Source organism: Nansenia antarctica, assembly GCF_963989245.1.
Source record: "Nansenia antarctica genome assembly, chromosome: 3".
NCBI classification, from domain to species: Eukaryota; Metazoa; Chordata; class Actinopteri; order Argentiniformes; family Microstomatidae; genus Nansenia; species Nansenia antarctica.
In genome coordinates this window covers 42,161,881-42,177,806 of record NC_137688.1, presented here as the reverse complement: position 1 = coordinate 42,177,806, position 15,926 = coordinate 42,161,881, and the positions used below count along the sequence as shown (strand labels likewise).

Sequence of the window (15,926 nt, the reverse complement as noted above, 5' to 3'; positions counted from 1 at the left end):
GGCACTAGGAGGTGCACCCGCCCGCATCCCTGAGAGATCCAGAAGGCCACCTGCAGCAGGAGTGCTCGCAAGCACACGCACACAGACCTACATGCACTTGCACCCATTACATACACACTTCAGCACATGTTCACGCCTTTTGTACACATGCACGCACACATGCAAAAATCACCCACTCGCATGCGTGTACACACACTCCAAGCCTCCTTTCCCTTCATCTCCTTCTCTGGCCCACACTGATGAAGTACAACGTCTCATCCACTCAGTGGGTCCTTACAGTAAAGCCAGTTACAGTAAAGCCCTCTTAGCGAGGAGAAACTACCACTTCAAGTCAGAGTATGTAAGAGATTGCAAGACCGGTAGAGACAAGACAGATTGATAGCATTAGACTCTAGTTTAACCTTCACCATTTGGCGGAGGGAACTGCTGCATCGGCGTCGCAATGGAACAGCACAGAGGCGACACTGATATGGTAAGAATGTCATGGCAATGACAGGCTGTGGGCAATAACCACGGCAACAGACCCCAGTTGTGGCACACTCACTCACATGGAAGTAAAACCTACAAAAATAAATAAATACAAACAAAAAGAAGAGGTGACCTCCCCAAAGAACAGCGTGGGGGACTGTAGAAATCACTTGAATAAAGTTCTTTCCTCCTTGTTTTTTTTTTTCCTTTTCGTCCAGGTTTTCAGCAGTCTTTTTTTTTCTTCTTTTTTCGAAGAGGTTGTATTCATTGGTTTCCAGCGTGCGATGGGTGAGTGGGTAGTTGGTTGAGAGTGGAGAGGACCTTGTAGTACAGGTACTGCCTCGTGGGTGTGGGTAGGGGGGGTCGGGGGTGGGTTAGAGGACTCTGTAGGACAGGTAAGCCAGGGTAGATGTGTTGGGGGTGGGTTAGAGGACAGGTAGGCCTTTGGGGGCAGGTAGGTAGGTAGGTAGATAGGTAGGTGAGGGCTAGAGAACTTTGTAGGACAGGTACTCCCTCAGGGGCATGGGGATGGGCAGCTCCTGCACCTGCTGGGTTGGCATGACCCTCCGCAGTGCCATGCGACACAGGTGCTGCAGGCTGGAGATGCTACGTGGGCACGACCAGAAATGTACACTACCATCACGGGTCCTGAGAGAGAAGAGAGCCAGAGAGAGTCAATAACCTGTTATTAAAAAAAGGGGGTTTAAAGTTCACTGAGCTACAGAAAAAAAACGGTCAGGTAAAAATAATGAAAGGCAGTGAGTATTCTACATGTGTAAAGCTAAATGTCTTTCAATTGATTCAACTTGCAGGATCTATCCTTCATTCTGGAGTCCATTCCTCAGCGTTTAAGGTATTGTTGTAAGATACGGTCACCAACGTGTAACCACCAGTATGTATTTCGCAAAAACATTAAAACCGGTTTCCTGTCTTTTCTCACCTTCCACTACTGTATAGATGTGTGTGTGTGTGTGTGTGTGTGTGTGTGTGTGTGTGTATTAGTGTGTTTGTGTATGTGTGTGTGCCTTGCACGATGTACCAGTTCTACAAAAGCATCATGATCCCCTGCTTTGAATAACAACAAATATTGTAGAACCGGTTCTTTTACTTATATTGAGTGCCTGAAGCCCAATTTCCTTCAAATATAAATGTAAAAAATTAAATAGGCTATACATATCTTACTATCTTCTATCTAGGCTATCCTGTCGCTTAAGAATCGAAGTTGTGACACTTTAGCTGGTATCGATATTGAGGTCAAAATGTTGCTATCGTGACACATTTGTGTGTGTGTGTGTGTGTGTGTGTGTGTGAGTCTCACCCAGCAGCTAAGACACTCCCACCGGTAGAGAAGGCACTGCAGAGGCCATTAGTGAGGGGAGCAATAGCCTGGGGGGACCTCTCATCAATACTCCAGAAACGCAACAGTCTGCAGGGAGAGAGAACATGTGTGAATGGGTGTGTGTGTGTGTGAGAGAGAGAGAGAGAGAGAGAGAGAGAGAGAGAGAGAGAGAGAGAGAGAGAGAGAGAGAGAGAGAGAGAGAGAGAGAGAGAGAGAAGGGCGCTGGTCAGAAACAGCTGACACTGGTCACATGGGGGCTGCTCAAATCATGGTTGAAAACAAGTCCTGGATAGAAGCATACACCCAGGACACTAAAACACATGACACCCAGGAGCGAAAAAAAGTATGTGGATGTTCAGTAAATAATGATCTACTTGAAGCATGACTGGAGCATGATGCTTCGATGTACTGTAAGAGGGTTAGTATTTTAGTACTACAAAAAGGAAGAGATTGTTTGCAACAGACTTTCATGCCTTTAAAAGAATACAGTGTTTTTTTATTAACAAACTAACTATGGAGTAGACAATATTCTCCTCATCCTCTCTTTCACTGGCCTATGAAGGCATTCTGCACAAACACTTAGCAGCCTAACCAATCAAAGGGCAGAGCGGGGATGTGCAGAGCAGGAAGCAGGCATCAGTAGGTAATTAATGGCCGTCATGTGATGGTCATGTGACTATTCCCACAGGAGGCCCTGCAATAACAGCTCTTCTCTAGACCCCACTCACTCAGACCCCATTAAGACTCTTGACTCTCTCCCTTACTGCTTTAAAAACACTCATGTTGTTTCATGGTAGAGTTCACAGTGTTCGCAGAGAAGCAAATGAGCAAACAGATGTGGTAAAGCCCCAAGAGCGTTTTGAGATAATTCTCTTTTAAAACGTCTAATGTTGAGTTGTTCCGTCACTGCTACGTGGAATAAAGTGATCATTCAAACCAGGCTCCATTCCTCACCTGTCGTCAGTGACGCTGGCGATGTGGCGGCCGTCATGACAGAACGCCACCGAGCGCACCCAGCGATCGTTCGCACCTCCTGCGAAGATGGGCGAGGGAGGAGGGAAAAGGTGCCTGGGAGAGAGGAGAGATAATAAAACAGTGCCCTGCATACCCTACATGCTGGTCAGACATAAGCACTCAAGAAATAAAAAATAAAGAAAAAAAATAAAATGTGTATGTTAACTATTAACTTATTAACTAAACATATGTGTGTGTCCAATTGGCTAATCCTAGCTAATGTTGTGGTGTGAGGGCTTAGAGTGTGTGTGTCCTACCCTAGCTCCAGCAGCACGGTGCCCATGTGGGGGTCCCACACCACGACGCGGGTGTCATAGGAGGCAGTTGCCAGCAAGGCTCCGTCAGGAGAGAACTCGCAGGACACCACGTCGTTATGGTGACCCTCCAGCTTCCGGATCAGAGAATACATATCCATGTCCCAGAGGAAGACCTGCAGAGGTAAAAGGTCAATGTTATAGTCTACTAGTGTATAAGCATTCTACAAAATGTTCTTCAAATTAAAATTCTTACTCAATTTACTACTACTACTACTACAATAACACTTAGAAAGAGATTACAAACTAATTCAATTAGGCAACAAGAATTAAACAGGACTTGTTAGAAAGAAAGATCAATGTATGCTCAGTGTCATTAAGCTTATCAGGCCAAACAAACAAAGTCCAGCACATGCTATTCAAGCAGCAAGGCGTTATATAATACATGATCACTACACTGTTTCTCTTTAATTCGATAAATATTGAGCTTGATAGTAAATTGGCCGTGTCATCATTACAACAATATCTATGCACAATTTCCTTTTTTTACTACTACATTTCACTTTTATATATAAAAAAAAATTCTACAGAAAAAGGAGAAAAATAAATCAAGTTGTAACTTAAGGTAACATAATGTTACTCCACTGGTTTCCACTTTCAGAGTTTTAGTTCACTTGTTAACATGAGGCTCGCACCTCCGGAGGAAGCCTACGAAGAGAGACAGATACTGCAAGAGAAAAGAACATTTGATGGCCAAAAGGTTGACTCCTTTGGCAACACAGACACACACATTTGCAACATCTGGCAATCGGCAGTTTTTTTTTTTTTAAGTCAGCCATATGGTGTTGTTGAACGTTTATTTGCTCCAGCTCAATGCATGATCAGGAGAAACAGGATTTAACTGCTTTGATTAACTTAACGTTTTACAAAAAACGGAGGAAGTCGAATTCTAATTCCAGACGAACAACAAAAGTGTAACTTTTTTCTTATTTCAAAATGGAATTAGGAGCACTGAAACCATTGCACTTGAGCAAAAGTGCAACATTTCAGCTAAAGCAGCTAATTGCCATACCACAATCGAGACAATGTAAATGGTTCAGGGGAGCTACTTAAGGTCATACTGTTCTCCTCCCTCAGGTCATACTGTTCTTCTCCCTCATGGCAGTGTGAAATGGAAGGACTCCAACACTCTGCGCTACTGCCTGCATTCCAGCCCAGCTGCACCCTCCCCATGCAGTTGACATCATAAGGCAACCAGCTTCCAGCGACTGGATGAGGCAAATGGCCGGCACAATCGCAATTGACAGTTTCCCTCCTTTTCGGGAGCCATGTTCTCACTGGCATTAAGAATGGGGCTGTGACGCTCGTGGCCAAATGTGCCTTAAACTTGCAGCAGCCTGTTTCGGATGGGTTTTGGGTGATTGTTTTTAATGACATCGGCTACATGTATGAATATGTTTTTGGTTTGCAGACAAATTAGGAAGTTTTCCCCTGGGGCAAAACATCAAACCATTTTGCTTGCATTCATTTTGCATGCATAAAGAAAAAACAATTATGAGGCAACTGGGAATTAATTAATTAATTATTCATGATGTGACACGTTACTTTCGACTCCAACATTGTATCCTAGTTAAGTTTGGGCCGAGTGTTTGGGACAAAGGCTGACATTTATGGAGATACAGGCAGTCTGCGGTGCTACAAAGAGTCCTTTCATTCCTCATTAACGACAACAATGACCCGAGCCCCTCTAAACTGACTTCATTACACCAGGGGCTGAGAGGGACGCCCCTACAGAGACAACAGGCGTGCTGAATGACAGTGGGCCCTGAACACATATCAGCCCTCTGGGAGGGAGAGGCCGGGGGGGGGGGGGGGGGGGGCTAACACACTACAGGGGCTCGCTACCAATAATTAGATAACATTACAATGTTGTGCACTGTACAACTCACAACTAGGGGGTGCGGGGGTGAGAGAGACATGAATACTGACAAATGCTTTATAGAAGAAAAAAAACTACAAAAAAAACTAAATGTAAGTTAAGGTGTGCTTAATGGTGGGGGTTCCTTATCAAGTACAGATGGGAGTGTGGGGGGGGGGGGGAGGTAGAGATGGAGGGAAGCGTTTACTGCCATTCTAAATCACTGTTTGGAACTGAAATTGTAAACAAAAGGAAGATCTGCGACAGCAGAGTTAGACAGACATGGAGCAGCACCTACGTACGGGAAACCTTGCGGTCAGGTGCACAGTGCGTCCCCAACTGGCACGTGGCACAGGTGCCCCCCCGCGATCTGCACCGGCTGCTCTATGTCAGCGCGGCACTCCCTTCAATACCACTCACACACAGAGCTCTGTCCTGTGTCCTGCCACCACCTGTGACACAGGAAAAGCAAGACACACACACACACACACACTGTATGGACACACACACCAGAGGGCTGGCTACAGTAACTGCTGCCATGTTGTTGTTGTTTTTTTAAAGGGGAAGAGAGGGTAGTAGCAATGTATGTATCTGTGGACATGGTGGACTTTGGTCCGTCTATGGAGTCTGGTTTTAGGATTCCTAGCTTATGGGCTGCAGTGGTTGGGTTGTCGTATTAGTAACAGGGCCACTTAACACCACTTAACTATTTTAAGGTATATAGTTTAGATACGTTTCCTTGATGCCACCAAATTGTTAAATATTGATTGATTGATTTTGCTGACACTGAGGTATATGAGTAATTAACAAAAGATAAGACAGGTAATAAAACTATCAGCAATTCAGCATCAGCCATTTCAAAGCAACAATAACCTACTCTGTTGTGAGTTGGCTAGATGAAAGCTACTGAAACTATTGCAGAACCTTGGTGGTAATCATCTCTTTAGTCTACATGACCATTCTAATACCAAAGTGGTTTCCACTGCAAAACAAAACACACCAAGAACCAGAACAATGACTACAGGCAAGGTTGTATCGCTAGTCATGACACCAAGCATAGAGGTCAAGATTCAAATGGGGGGGGGTTGGGGAATTCATTGGTAGGTCATTGAGCATAAACTAGGCACAAGCAATGGCACACAGAGTAGCAACCCATCCCAGAAATGAAGGGAGAGAGAGAGGAACAGGTGTACATACCGCTTTGCCAGCTCCCACAGAGCAGAGGATGGAGGAGTCGGGGGAGAAGGCGCTGCAGTAGACCCAGTTCTGATGCCCCCGCAACACCTTCACCATGTTCCCTAGGACACACAGCACAACCACAACACTGATTAGGACATGAACTCTTATTCCAAAGAGCTTTACAATGGCCTCTCATTCACCCATTCACACACACACCAATGGCGGCCAGCTACCATGCAAGGTGGCGACCCTCTCATTGGGAGCAGTTTGGGGTTCAGTGTCTTATGTGTACAGTACCAAAATGCTGATTATCCTTTTTTTTTTTTTCAACAATATATTTATTGAGTTTTTTGAAAAAGATAAAACATATCTTGAAAATAAATAATTAGTAATAATGATATATGTATATACTGTACATACAAGCAGATAACTCACCAGAATTGCCATACACATGTAGGCCTATATATAGTACGTACATTGATGGAGAGGCAATCATATAACTGAGCTCATATATACACATACAAAATAAAAGGGAGAGAAAAAAATAAAATAAAGGTAATAATGAAAACTGTTAAAAAAAAATTTTTATATATATAATAAAGAAAAGGGTACATTGCAACAGATACATTAATTATATCCAACTCCTACTCTACTCCTGGTCAATTTGATTATCCTTTTTACAGTAACCAAGCTTTGTGTCTATCCACCAACATCCGCTTGATGCTGTCAGCAGTATAACAAAACATTTTCTGGTGTTTACAAATCTTGCTGAGTTGGTTGGGGGAATTTAATAGGCTTAGCTAGAAGCATGTTGGCTTTCCAATGGTCCTCTGGAAGCTGCGTCTCATGGTGCGCAGTTAAGGTTGAGAGAACTGGGTGAAATCCTGCTTCTTAGGCCGCCTTAAGCAGTGGCTGACATTCCACCTAATGAAAGGCTTGGAACAAAGTCAACTAACCCCCCCCCCCCCCCCCCATCTTATAGAGACATCTTATAGGGGGGGTTTATTAGGGTTGTGTGCTCTTACCATCATCTTTCAGATCCCACACTCGCAGCGTTTTATCTCTGGACGCTGAGACCAGCATCAGACTGCCATCGGGGGCAAAAGTCAGGTCTCGCACAATATCTGTGTGGTCCATTAGATTCAGCAACAGCTTTCCTGTAAAGACCAACCAAAACAAAGCAAAGAGTTAATGAGAAGCTTAGGTGATACTCAGCACGAGCGAAGTTACTAGCGAAGTAAATCTAGGTCAGTCCCACCCCCTTCTCTGTTTATAGAGTCTTGAGGAACCTGTCAACTTGTGGATTAAAATACCAGGGCTACATTTTTGGGGGCGTGGAATAGTTTGTGTTACAATACTTACATTCTTCTTAATGACAGTCTTAATGACAGTTTTGACAAAGTCACAGAAGAAGAGTGTAAGTGGAGAATTGAACATGTGAGACAGTTAGAGTGTCAAATGAGAGAATGATAAAGTCTTAACAGAAAATAGAGGAGATGAGAAAGAAAAGAGAGAAAAAAAAACTCTCCGCAAGAACTATTCACAGTGACTGAAGTCTGATAAGGGCTCCATTTCAAAGTCTAAGCTTGCTGTTCAGAGTGGCAAAGAATGCTCTCTGGGATATACAATAATAAAATGTCAGTAATCCTGATTTAGCTAATCCCTGCAATTTGTAGCTTCCTGATACTCAGACCAAACATTGGCTTCATTGAGCAGAACGCCTCTATCCGCGGCTCATATACAGTAGATATTCACAAACAGTCTGCAAACACAACACACCCATGGGGTATTAGCCATCACAACAGCAAACAAATTGTGGGTGAAGCAAAGTCCTTTCTAAAGCAATGCCACCCAACATTATAAACCAATGGAAAAAGATTGTGTAATCTGAAACATTTTGGTAATGTGACTAAGCATTTACATTTTTTTGTAATTATGCAAAAATGAATAAGTACATTCTCAACACTCTGTTTTGCTTTGAGTGAAATGATCTATTAAACATGTGACAGTCACAAGTTTGTGGGCTGACCAGAGGCAGATCATCAACAGCCAATGAAAACACACTTCTGGGACCAGCCCCCGACAACAATATCTCAGTCAATTGCAACACTGCACCGCTGGCTGTTAACAGCTAAATTATGGGGCAATTCATAATGAGGACATAAAAAATATTTGGCACCCATGCACTTGTCAGATAATGCACCACTTTTCCCAGAAAGTTGTTGCAATTACAAATGCTTTGGTACTCACATGAGAAGTGGTGCACTATCTGACAGAAGTGCAGGGGTGCCAATACTTTTGGCCATGAATGTATAGTGTTTGGGGTTGATACAGTTTCATGGAAAAGTTTAAAGAGCTGCAGTGTACGTGTCTGTGCGCAAAAGAGCGTCAGCAATGCGTCTGCTAAAGGGGGAGAGGCGTAGATAGAGAGGAGCTGGAGGCAAATATCATCAATCAGGTGATGTCAGAGGGAGTAAGAGCAGCCAAACAACCAGCAGGGCCGAAGCTAACGTCAACATTTTACATAACCCACTATGACTGAGTGTATGTGTGTGTCTGAGAACACATACACACACAGACTGCTTGAGCAGTTGGGGGATGAGAAGCCAGGAAAAATGGGCAGATTCATGACTGTGACCTTATTCCACTCGTGAAACAGAACAGTGAGTATCTTGGCTCACATATCAGAAACTGTTTCTTGTTTTATAGCGCTGCCCGTGTGCATAAGGACGGCTTACGTGTCGTTACTAGGTTTAAACCTCTCCTCCGTAATGACTGCTATTAAAATGATTTACCAAAACAATCTTGCAGCTGGGCAACAGCTAATGTCCAAGCTGTGGGGCACTGCCCATATAACTGAAGCCCTCATTGAGGGCACGACTGGCAACCAGCAGTTCTGCTCAAGCAGTACAGTCATCAGGTCTGAGATGCTAAATAATTGTTGTGCTTATTAAATCTACCAAAAACAAGTTCTGTTCATGGGGCTGGGTTGCAACATGAACCTGTCCTACTATTGAAAGTGAAGTTCAACGGTTAACTGTACTCTCTACACTTAGGAATGCATTTGATGCCAAATAACCCCATCCCCACGGATATGACACCATTAGGTAGGTGTAAGTAATATTGCAACCACGGGCTTGTTCCTAGAACAACTGTTTGGCAGCTTCAGGTTCTACTGAAGAGAGCCATGTCAGTTGTGGTTCATTCAGGTCCTCACCAGTGTAGACGTCCCAGATCTTGATGCGGCCATTGTTGAGGCCCGTGGCCAGCAGCAGCTGGTCCTGGCCGAACTTGAAGCGGTGCCACTCGATGTTGACACAGCGGCTCTGCTTCTCGGGTACAGAGGAGCCGAAGGCCAGTCCCCAGACGATGTCACCGCAGTCGATGGTGTGCTCCCGCGGCTCGCCCGGGACCGACGTCTGCCCCGCGTCGCTGTTCTGTCGTGACAGGCGGCGAGGGCCCGCTCCGGTGGTTCCCTCCCCGTGGCACATAGAGCTGGAGAGAGAGAGAGAGAGAAGAGGAGGAAGCAGAAATGAAGAGTGTGTCAGTGTGTTGGGGGTGGGGAGGGGGAGGGGGGGCACTGTATTGCTCAAGAGGAGCCCAGGGTCAAGTGCACCTGAACGCATCTGGGTCAGTGGCAAACAGACATTAACCAGATGACACACAAATATGCCATGTCAAAAACATCAAAACAACTATTGGTCATGCACTGATGACACCCATAATGTACTAGCCCTTCCCCCATACCAGTATAATGTCCTGTTTTATTGTAGATTACGCCAGACTGTGTCGTTGAAAAACAGCAAAAAGAGGCCACTAAGAGACTAGGTCTTAAATGGTGAGGGAAAGGTCCTAAAAGGTTGGAGGAAACATTGGCTCTAGGTTTTTAACCAAGGCTCTAACCAAGGTAGCCTGGTTTCTTCAAATTGTATAGAGAAGGTATTTAATTGTCTTTTGCAAAAGGAGAACAGTTTACAAGAATAACAGTCAAGTCTGGTAGTCAAACGTTCTCAATAAAAGTGTTTACAGAGAGGAAACATGGATTTTTATACTCAGGTAACAGTCACGCCCTCAGGTAAGGTCCAAACCAATCACAATGAGGGGAGGTCACATTGACAGTGAAGATGAGGAAGAGGGATGAACGTGATGCGGGTGACTTTGGCCCTCCCGGCCTTCCAAACAGTATCACAAAGGTGGAGAGGAAGGAGTGAACAAAGTGTCTATCAGACAAATAATTCCCCCTACAGCAGACATATCTGCACCGTAGCTCTGAGTGTATCACAAGGCTTTATTGTGTATAAAAAGAGCCCGCTCGGCAGAAAGGCAGGAGATAATACACGCCACGTGTCCTTGGCAGCTCGCACCACAGCACACTGTGCTCTTTATCCTTCCTCCTCGGCCAGAGAAAGAGAGAGAGCAGATATAAATGAACTTCTAGAATGTTCCAGAGAGAGAGTTCAACTCGTGGAGAAGAGCTGTGACAAATAGGCCACCTAGAACTTCGATCTGCACTTGAATCCAGATGAGTCCACTGAGCTATGCTGTTGACATCATCCGCACCAGAAGGGGGGTGAGGTCCATGGACCACTGCTTTTAATCTCACCCTTCGACAAAACATAAGCATAAAAAAACAAAAAAACGTCTACTTGTTTTCTGGCTATTAACGGCACCTACGTCGGAAATATGTTTGCCTCCTCCATATACGTCTTTCGAGTGGTGTAGTCTAGAAACCCTTCGCTCCTAGGCTGAAGGCTACCTAACCTGATCCAAAAATGTATTGCAGAAAGGATGAGGCGGCTCCATGCAGTATTGTGGTCGCTTATAATATTGCCACTAGAATAGACCGCGATCACCTAGTTATTTAACAGTTAGGCCTAAATATGACTCGCCTCTCCATTGATGCCTCTGCGCGGCTCTCAGCCCGCACGTGCACACAGACATACAACTCTGTTGCTCTTGCCTCCTGACCCAGAGTCAGCCGCTAGGCTGATCCAGCATAATGGAGTGATTGCTAGAACTGTACGCAAATGTATTGATGTGTTATTTCTTATCTGTGTGTTTACAGTGGTTTACAGGAGGTTTACAACCTGTTGAGATAATTGAGATTGTGACACTAAGCCTTATTCTAGTTTACTATTATAGGATATGGTTATAAAATCACAAGCTGTTATGTTTTGTTTTCCCTTGCCAAATCTTCCAAAGCCAAGCCCCCTTTATGTTAAAGATTTACCTTGATTTACAATAGCTTCTTCTGTTGGAATGTGGCAAATGATGAATGAACACCCTGGAGTATATTTCCACTGAGTAACAACTCCATAGAGAGGAAGTGGAGCACACGTGCCTTTCGTGTGAATTTAGCCTACGTGGAATCTACCAGTAAAGACAGTCCAGTCAACTGTATCACCTACCAGCTGTTGTTTTACAGAGCGCAATCTAGAACAATTCAACCTAAAGATATCTGTGCTGTCTGTGCAAGCACACATTGTAAAAGAGATTGGGCTAATGTAATGCAACAAATGATCTACTCTGTATAAATATATCACAAAGTATTTTGTTTTTTGGCAACCCTGCCATGACCTTTGTAAGTTTGTAAGGTGAGATGTAGCCGAGTGGCCTGTTCCAGAAAGGGAGTGGTAGAGCATTGAATGGCCCTGAATACTGGACAAAACAGGGCAGCCGCCAAAGGAATACCCAGTGGACTCCGGCAACCGACCCACACACACCACATTCTCATTCCCTCTCCAAATTTCCAAACTACAATATTGTCGCTTCAACTAGGCAGCCTCAAAAGTCAACAGAAAAACTGGTTGGGTTAACTGTTGCATGGCTGCAAGTCTGTATGCCAGTAGTGGAGTTAGGCCTACTTACAAATTCTCCAGGCATTTTGTCCAGGGAACGAGCCTCACGATGCGATGCCCTTGAGACCAAGCGAAGTAGGAACCATCAGGTGCAAAGGTTACAGTCCAGGTCTCCCGCCCAGACTTCTGGTCGAAGGGAGCGACAGGCACTAAGAGTTCACCAATGAACTTAGCCTTACCTATGAGAGGGGACACATGTAAATGGGTCAGATTGTGACATTTATAGACTGACAACACAACTTTTGACTTCATCTCAAAGCAGACAAGCTGATTTAAAGGGACAAATACACTCAAGACCTTAAGTAGTGTAGGCCTAATGACCCTTGACCCTGACAATTGGTTGTATAGATTCCACTGTGTGCAAGTGATTGTCTTTTTATTTGTATGGTTATCCAGGTGAATACACCACCATATGGCTTTGATTCATTGAGCAACTGTTGCAACAATAAAACAAGACACACATATGTGACTATGTTGTATGTGACTACGTCAGGTAAGGCGGTCACGTGACGTTTTTTATGGTTATTAAGGAATGAGTCATACTGCAGAAACGTTCATCCACCAGGCGCTTAATGAAAACAAGGAAGTGAGTGTGAGTGTGAGTGAGTGGGGGAGGGTGGAAATGTGCCAAGCAGTGTCTGTCTGCGAGCCTAATACGCCTACGTGACCGAGACTAAAAGGGGGGATCATAATATAGGCTACCCATGAAGAAAAAACTACGTTAAAATGTATGTATATTCCAGTCCAGTGTTTTACATTGAAACTGATCTACAAGATAATGTTAATAATAACAAACCCCTCCCCCCAAACACAACAGAGCATGAGACGGATGAAAGGATGTCTGCTTACCTATATCATTTTCGTTTACAGAATCTGGGAAGCTTGCCATCTAAATAGAAACGAGATCCTAAGAGAAAAGCCTATTGATTTTATTAAAAAAGTTATTGGAAAAATAAACCAAAACTAGAACGCTGGCGAGAAATAGGGAAAAATCCCCGTTTTTTTTCTCCTTCCCGACGCCTGGAATGCTGCCGTGCTGCACGCGTAGCCTTCTTCTCTGTTGATCTCAATCTTGCGTGTGAGAATGACAGTAGTACATTAGTAGAGTACAGCGAGTGTGTTTTCTATATCCTTCTTTGGAATCGGTCGCTGGACGAGTGGGGTTTGATTTAGAACTCGATTTTAAATGAGCGTTGTAGTATGCACTATAAACGACTACGTTGAGATACAATGGCTTCTGACTGGACGGCTTCGTGTCATTCACACTGGGAGGGCTTTGAGTGGGAGGGCTTTGCATGTGTACGTCAGCAGTTACCACGGTGATCAAAAAGGCACCTCCCCTTAATTTACATGGGAGTTACGGCCAAAATGTGACAGGGTCTGATGAACAGGTCCCCAAGCAGTTTTTCAGTTATGAAAGGGCAGATTGTAAGCTTTGAAATGATGTGTCATAGGCCTACATTGACATCTGAAACAAGTTGAAGATGGATATTTGAATGTTGATACTGAGAAATTCGGCCTCAAAGTTTTCACAGACACTTCACCAACAGATAATGGGTGGGAACAATAGCTGGTTAACTCCACCCCCAACCACTCCCCAAGGACAACCACTCCCCCATTACACTACCTGGCATTATCGACCTGTCATCTGTCAGTGGGGTTGTCCGCTAACCCTCAGGAAACAAACTTACAGGGCTGACATCTTTAAATAGCTAAATAATACCGGTAATAATAATTCAAGATTCATGATTTTTTTATTGCATTTACATTTTTGGCATTTAGCAGACGCCTTATTCCAAAGCGACTTACAATCAATACATTTGAATACTAAGCATGTGAATCAGCAATCCACCATTCGTTGCAGGAAGAGTAATCTAGCTCGGGCCGGGGCCACTGATAGAAGGAAAAACCTTCTCCCTATCGCCTTCTACTAAAAGTTATTTTATTTTTTATTTATTTTTACTGGAGAAACTGAGAAACAGTACAAGGGGGGCAATAGAAGTTCATAGGGACACAGTATAGGGGAAAGCGGGTGTCTTTAGGAGACGTAGTGGTGAGGGTCAGAAGATGTCTCAGGAGGAGCAGTTAAGATGTAACCTGAAGAGATGGGTCTTCAGTCTACGACGGAAGATGGGTAGTGACTCTGCCGTTCTGACGGCCGTGGGGAGCTCATTCCACCAGCGGGGAGCCAGTGTTGTGAAGAGACGTGATCGGGCAGCCCGACTGCTGTGTAGAGGAGGTGGGGCCAGTCGGCCAGCCGAGGTGGAGGAGCGGAGTGAGCGGGCAGGGGTTTGGGGGGTTACCATTTCCTTCAGGTAGGCAGGGGCTGTCCCTTTAGCTGCCTGGTATGCAAGCACCAGGGTCTTGAATCTGATGCGAGCTGCTATCGGGAGCCAGTGCAGGGTGCGAAGGAGAGGGGTGACATGCGAGTATTTGGGGAGGTTGAATAGGTAGATATGGGTTGCCACGTGTACATCAGACGTCGGGAAGGACAGGAAGAGTTGAGTGTCGTCTGCGTAGCTGTGGTAGGAGAGCCCACGTGAAGAGATTACCAAGCCAAGAGACTTGGTGTAGAGGGAGAAAAGTAGGGGCCCTAGGACAGAACCCTGGGGTACTCCAGTGGAGAGGGTTCGTGGAGAAGATAGCGATTCTCTCCAGGTCACCTGGTAGGAGCGGCCCGCCAGGTAGGAAGAAAACCAGGAGTGTGCGGTGCCAGAGATGCCCAGGTCTGAGAGGATGGAGAGAAGGATCTGGTGATTGACTGTGTCGAAGGCAGCAGACAGGTCAAGGAGAATGAGAACAGAGGAGAGGGAGGAAGCTTGGGCAGAGTGGAGGGCTTCCGTGACAGCAAGGAGCGCAGTCTCAGTGGAATGCCCAGCCTTGAAGCCGGATTGGTGGGGGTCTAAGTGATCCATCTTCCGGAGATAGTCAGTCAGTTGTTTAGATGCCGCGCGTTCAAGGGTTTTGGAAGGGAAGAAGAGAAGGGATACAGGTCTGTAATTGTGGACAGATGATGGGTCAAGGGTAGGTTTCTTGAGGAGAGGCTTGACTCTGGCTATTTTGAAGGCCGCTGGGACAGATCCTGTGGATAGGGAGGAGTTGATTAGGGTGGTAAGGTAAGGAAGGATGTCGGCGGAAATGGATTGGAGAAGGGGGGAGGGGATGGGATCAAGAGGGCATGTGGTTGCCCGCTTTGATGTGATATGTGTGAGAATCTCATCGGGGGAGAGGGGGGAAAAAGATGACAATCCAGTGTCGAGGAGAGAGTTTGGAAGGGGTGTTAGCATTGTTAGTGGGAGGAGGGAGAGGTGGGGGGGAAAAGGTGCTGCTGATGTCGTCCACCTTTTTTTCAAAGTAGGTGACAAAGTCATCGGCGGACAGGGAGGAAGGAGGAGCGGGAGGAGGTGGATTAAGGAGTGAAGAGAAAGTGGAGAACAGTTTTCAGTTTTCTAGGATTAGAGGCAGAAGAAAGTATTTTGGAATGATAGTAGGATGCTTTAGCAGCTGATGCCGAGGAGGCGTAGTTGGCAAGGAGAGAGTGATAGAGGTTAAGGTCATCAGAAAGGCCCGTTTTTCTCAATTTCCTCTCAGCTGCTCTGAGCTCTAGTCTACAAGCATGTAGCGTTTCAGAGAGCCAGGGAGCTCGAGGAGAGGGTCGAGCTGGCTTCAGGGTTAGTGGACAGAGGGTGTCGAAGGATGAGGTGAGAGCGGACAGGAGGGTTGAGGACGCCGCATCAGTGGATAGAAGGGAGAAGGATTCGACAGAGGGTAGGAAGGATAGGACAGAAGAAGAGAGGGTGATGGGGGACAGGGTACGTAGGTTACGACGAGAGGGTCTTAAGTGGTTAGAGGCTGAGAGGGAAGAGGAAGTTTTGAGGGGAAGGGAGAAGGATATA

At 45.3% G+C, this 15,926-nt stretch overlaps 1 protein-coding gene across 1 annotated transcript; it reads right to left on the bottom strand.

Moving 5' to 3' along the window:
- Window positions 1-753: 753 nt before the first annotated feature.
- Window positions 754-13,250, bottom strand: wsb1 (WD repeat and SOCS box containing 1). The gene is made up of 9 exons (XM_080526064.1): window positions 12,880-13,250; window positions 12,041-12,209; window positions 9,390-9,667; window positions 7,198-7,329; window positions 6,191-6,291; window positions 3,079-3,251; window positions 2,762-2,875; window positions 1,787-1,894; window positions 754-1,116 (listed from the first exon to the last, which is right to left on the bottom strand). The coding sequence occupies exons 1-9, from the start codon at window positions 12,917-12,919 to the stop codon at window positions 954-956; spliced, it is 1,278 nt and encodes a 425-aa protein (XP_080382190.1). The 5' UTR covers window positions 12,920-13,250; the 3' UTR covers window positions 754-953.
- Between the last annotated feature and the right edge of the window lie 2,676 nt (window positions 13,251-15,926).

Bases quoted from the DNA above. Each gene is read 5' to 3' on its own strand.
- wsb1 (XM_080526064.1), bottom strand. From the start codon at position 12,919: ATGGCAAGCTTCCCAGATTCTGTAAACGAAAATGATATAG. The intron at 9,668-12,040 runs GTAAGTAGGCCT...CTCTCTCTCCAG, and splicing joins ACAAAATGCCTGGAGAATTT to CTCTATGTGCCACGGGGAGG. The intron at 1,895-2,761 runs GTGAGGAATGGA...CTCTCCCTGCAG, and splicing joins GCCAGCGTCACTGACGACAG to ACTGTTGCGTTTCTGGAGTA.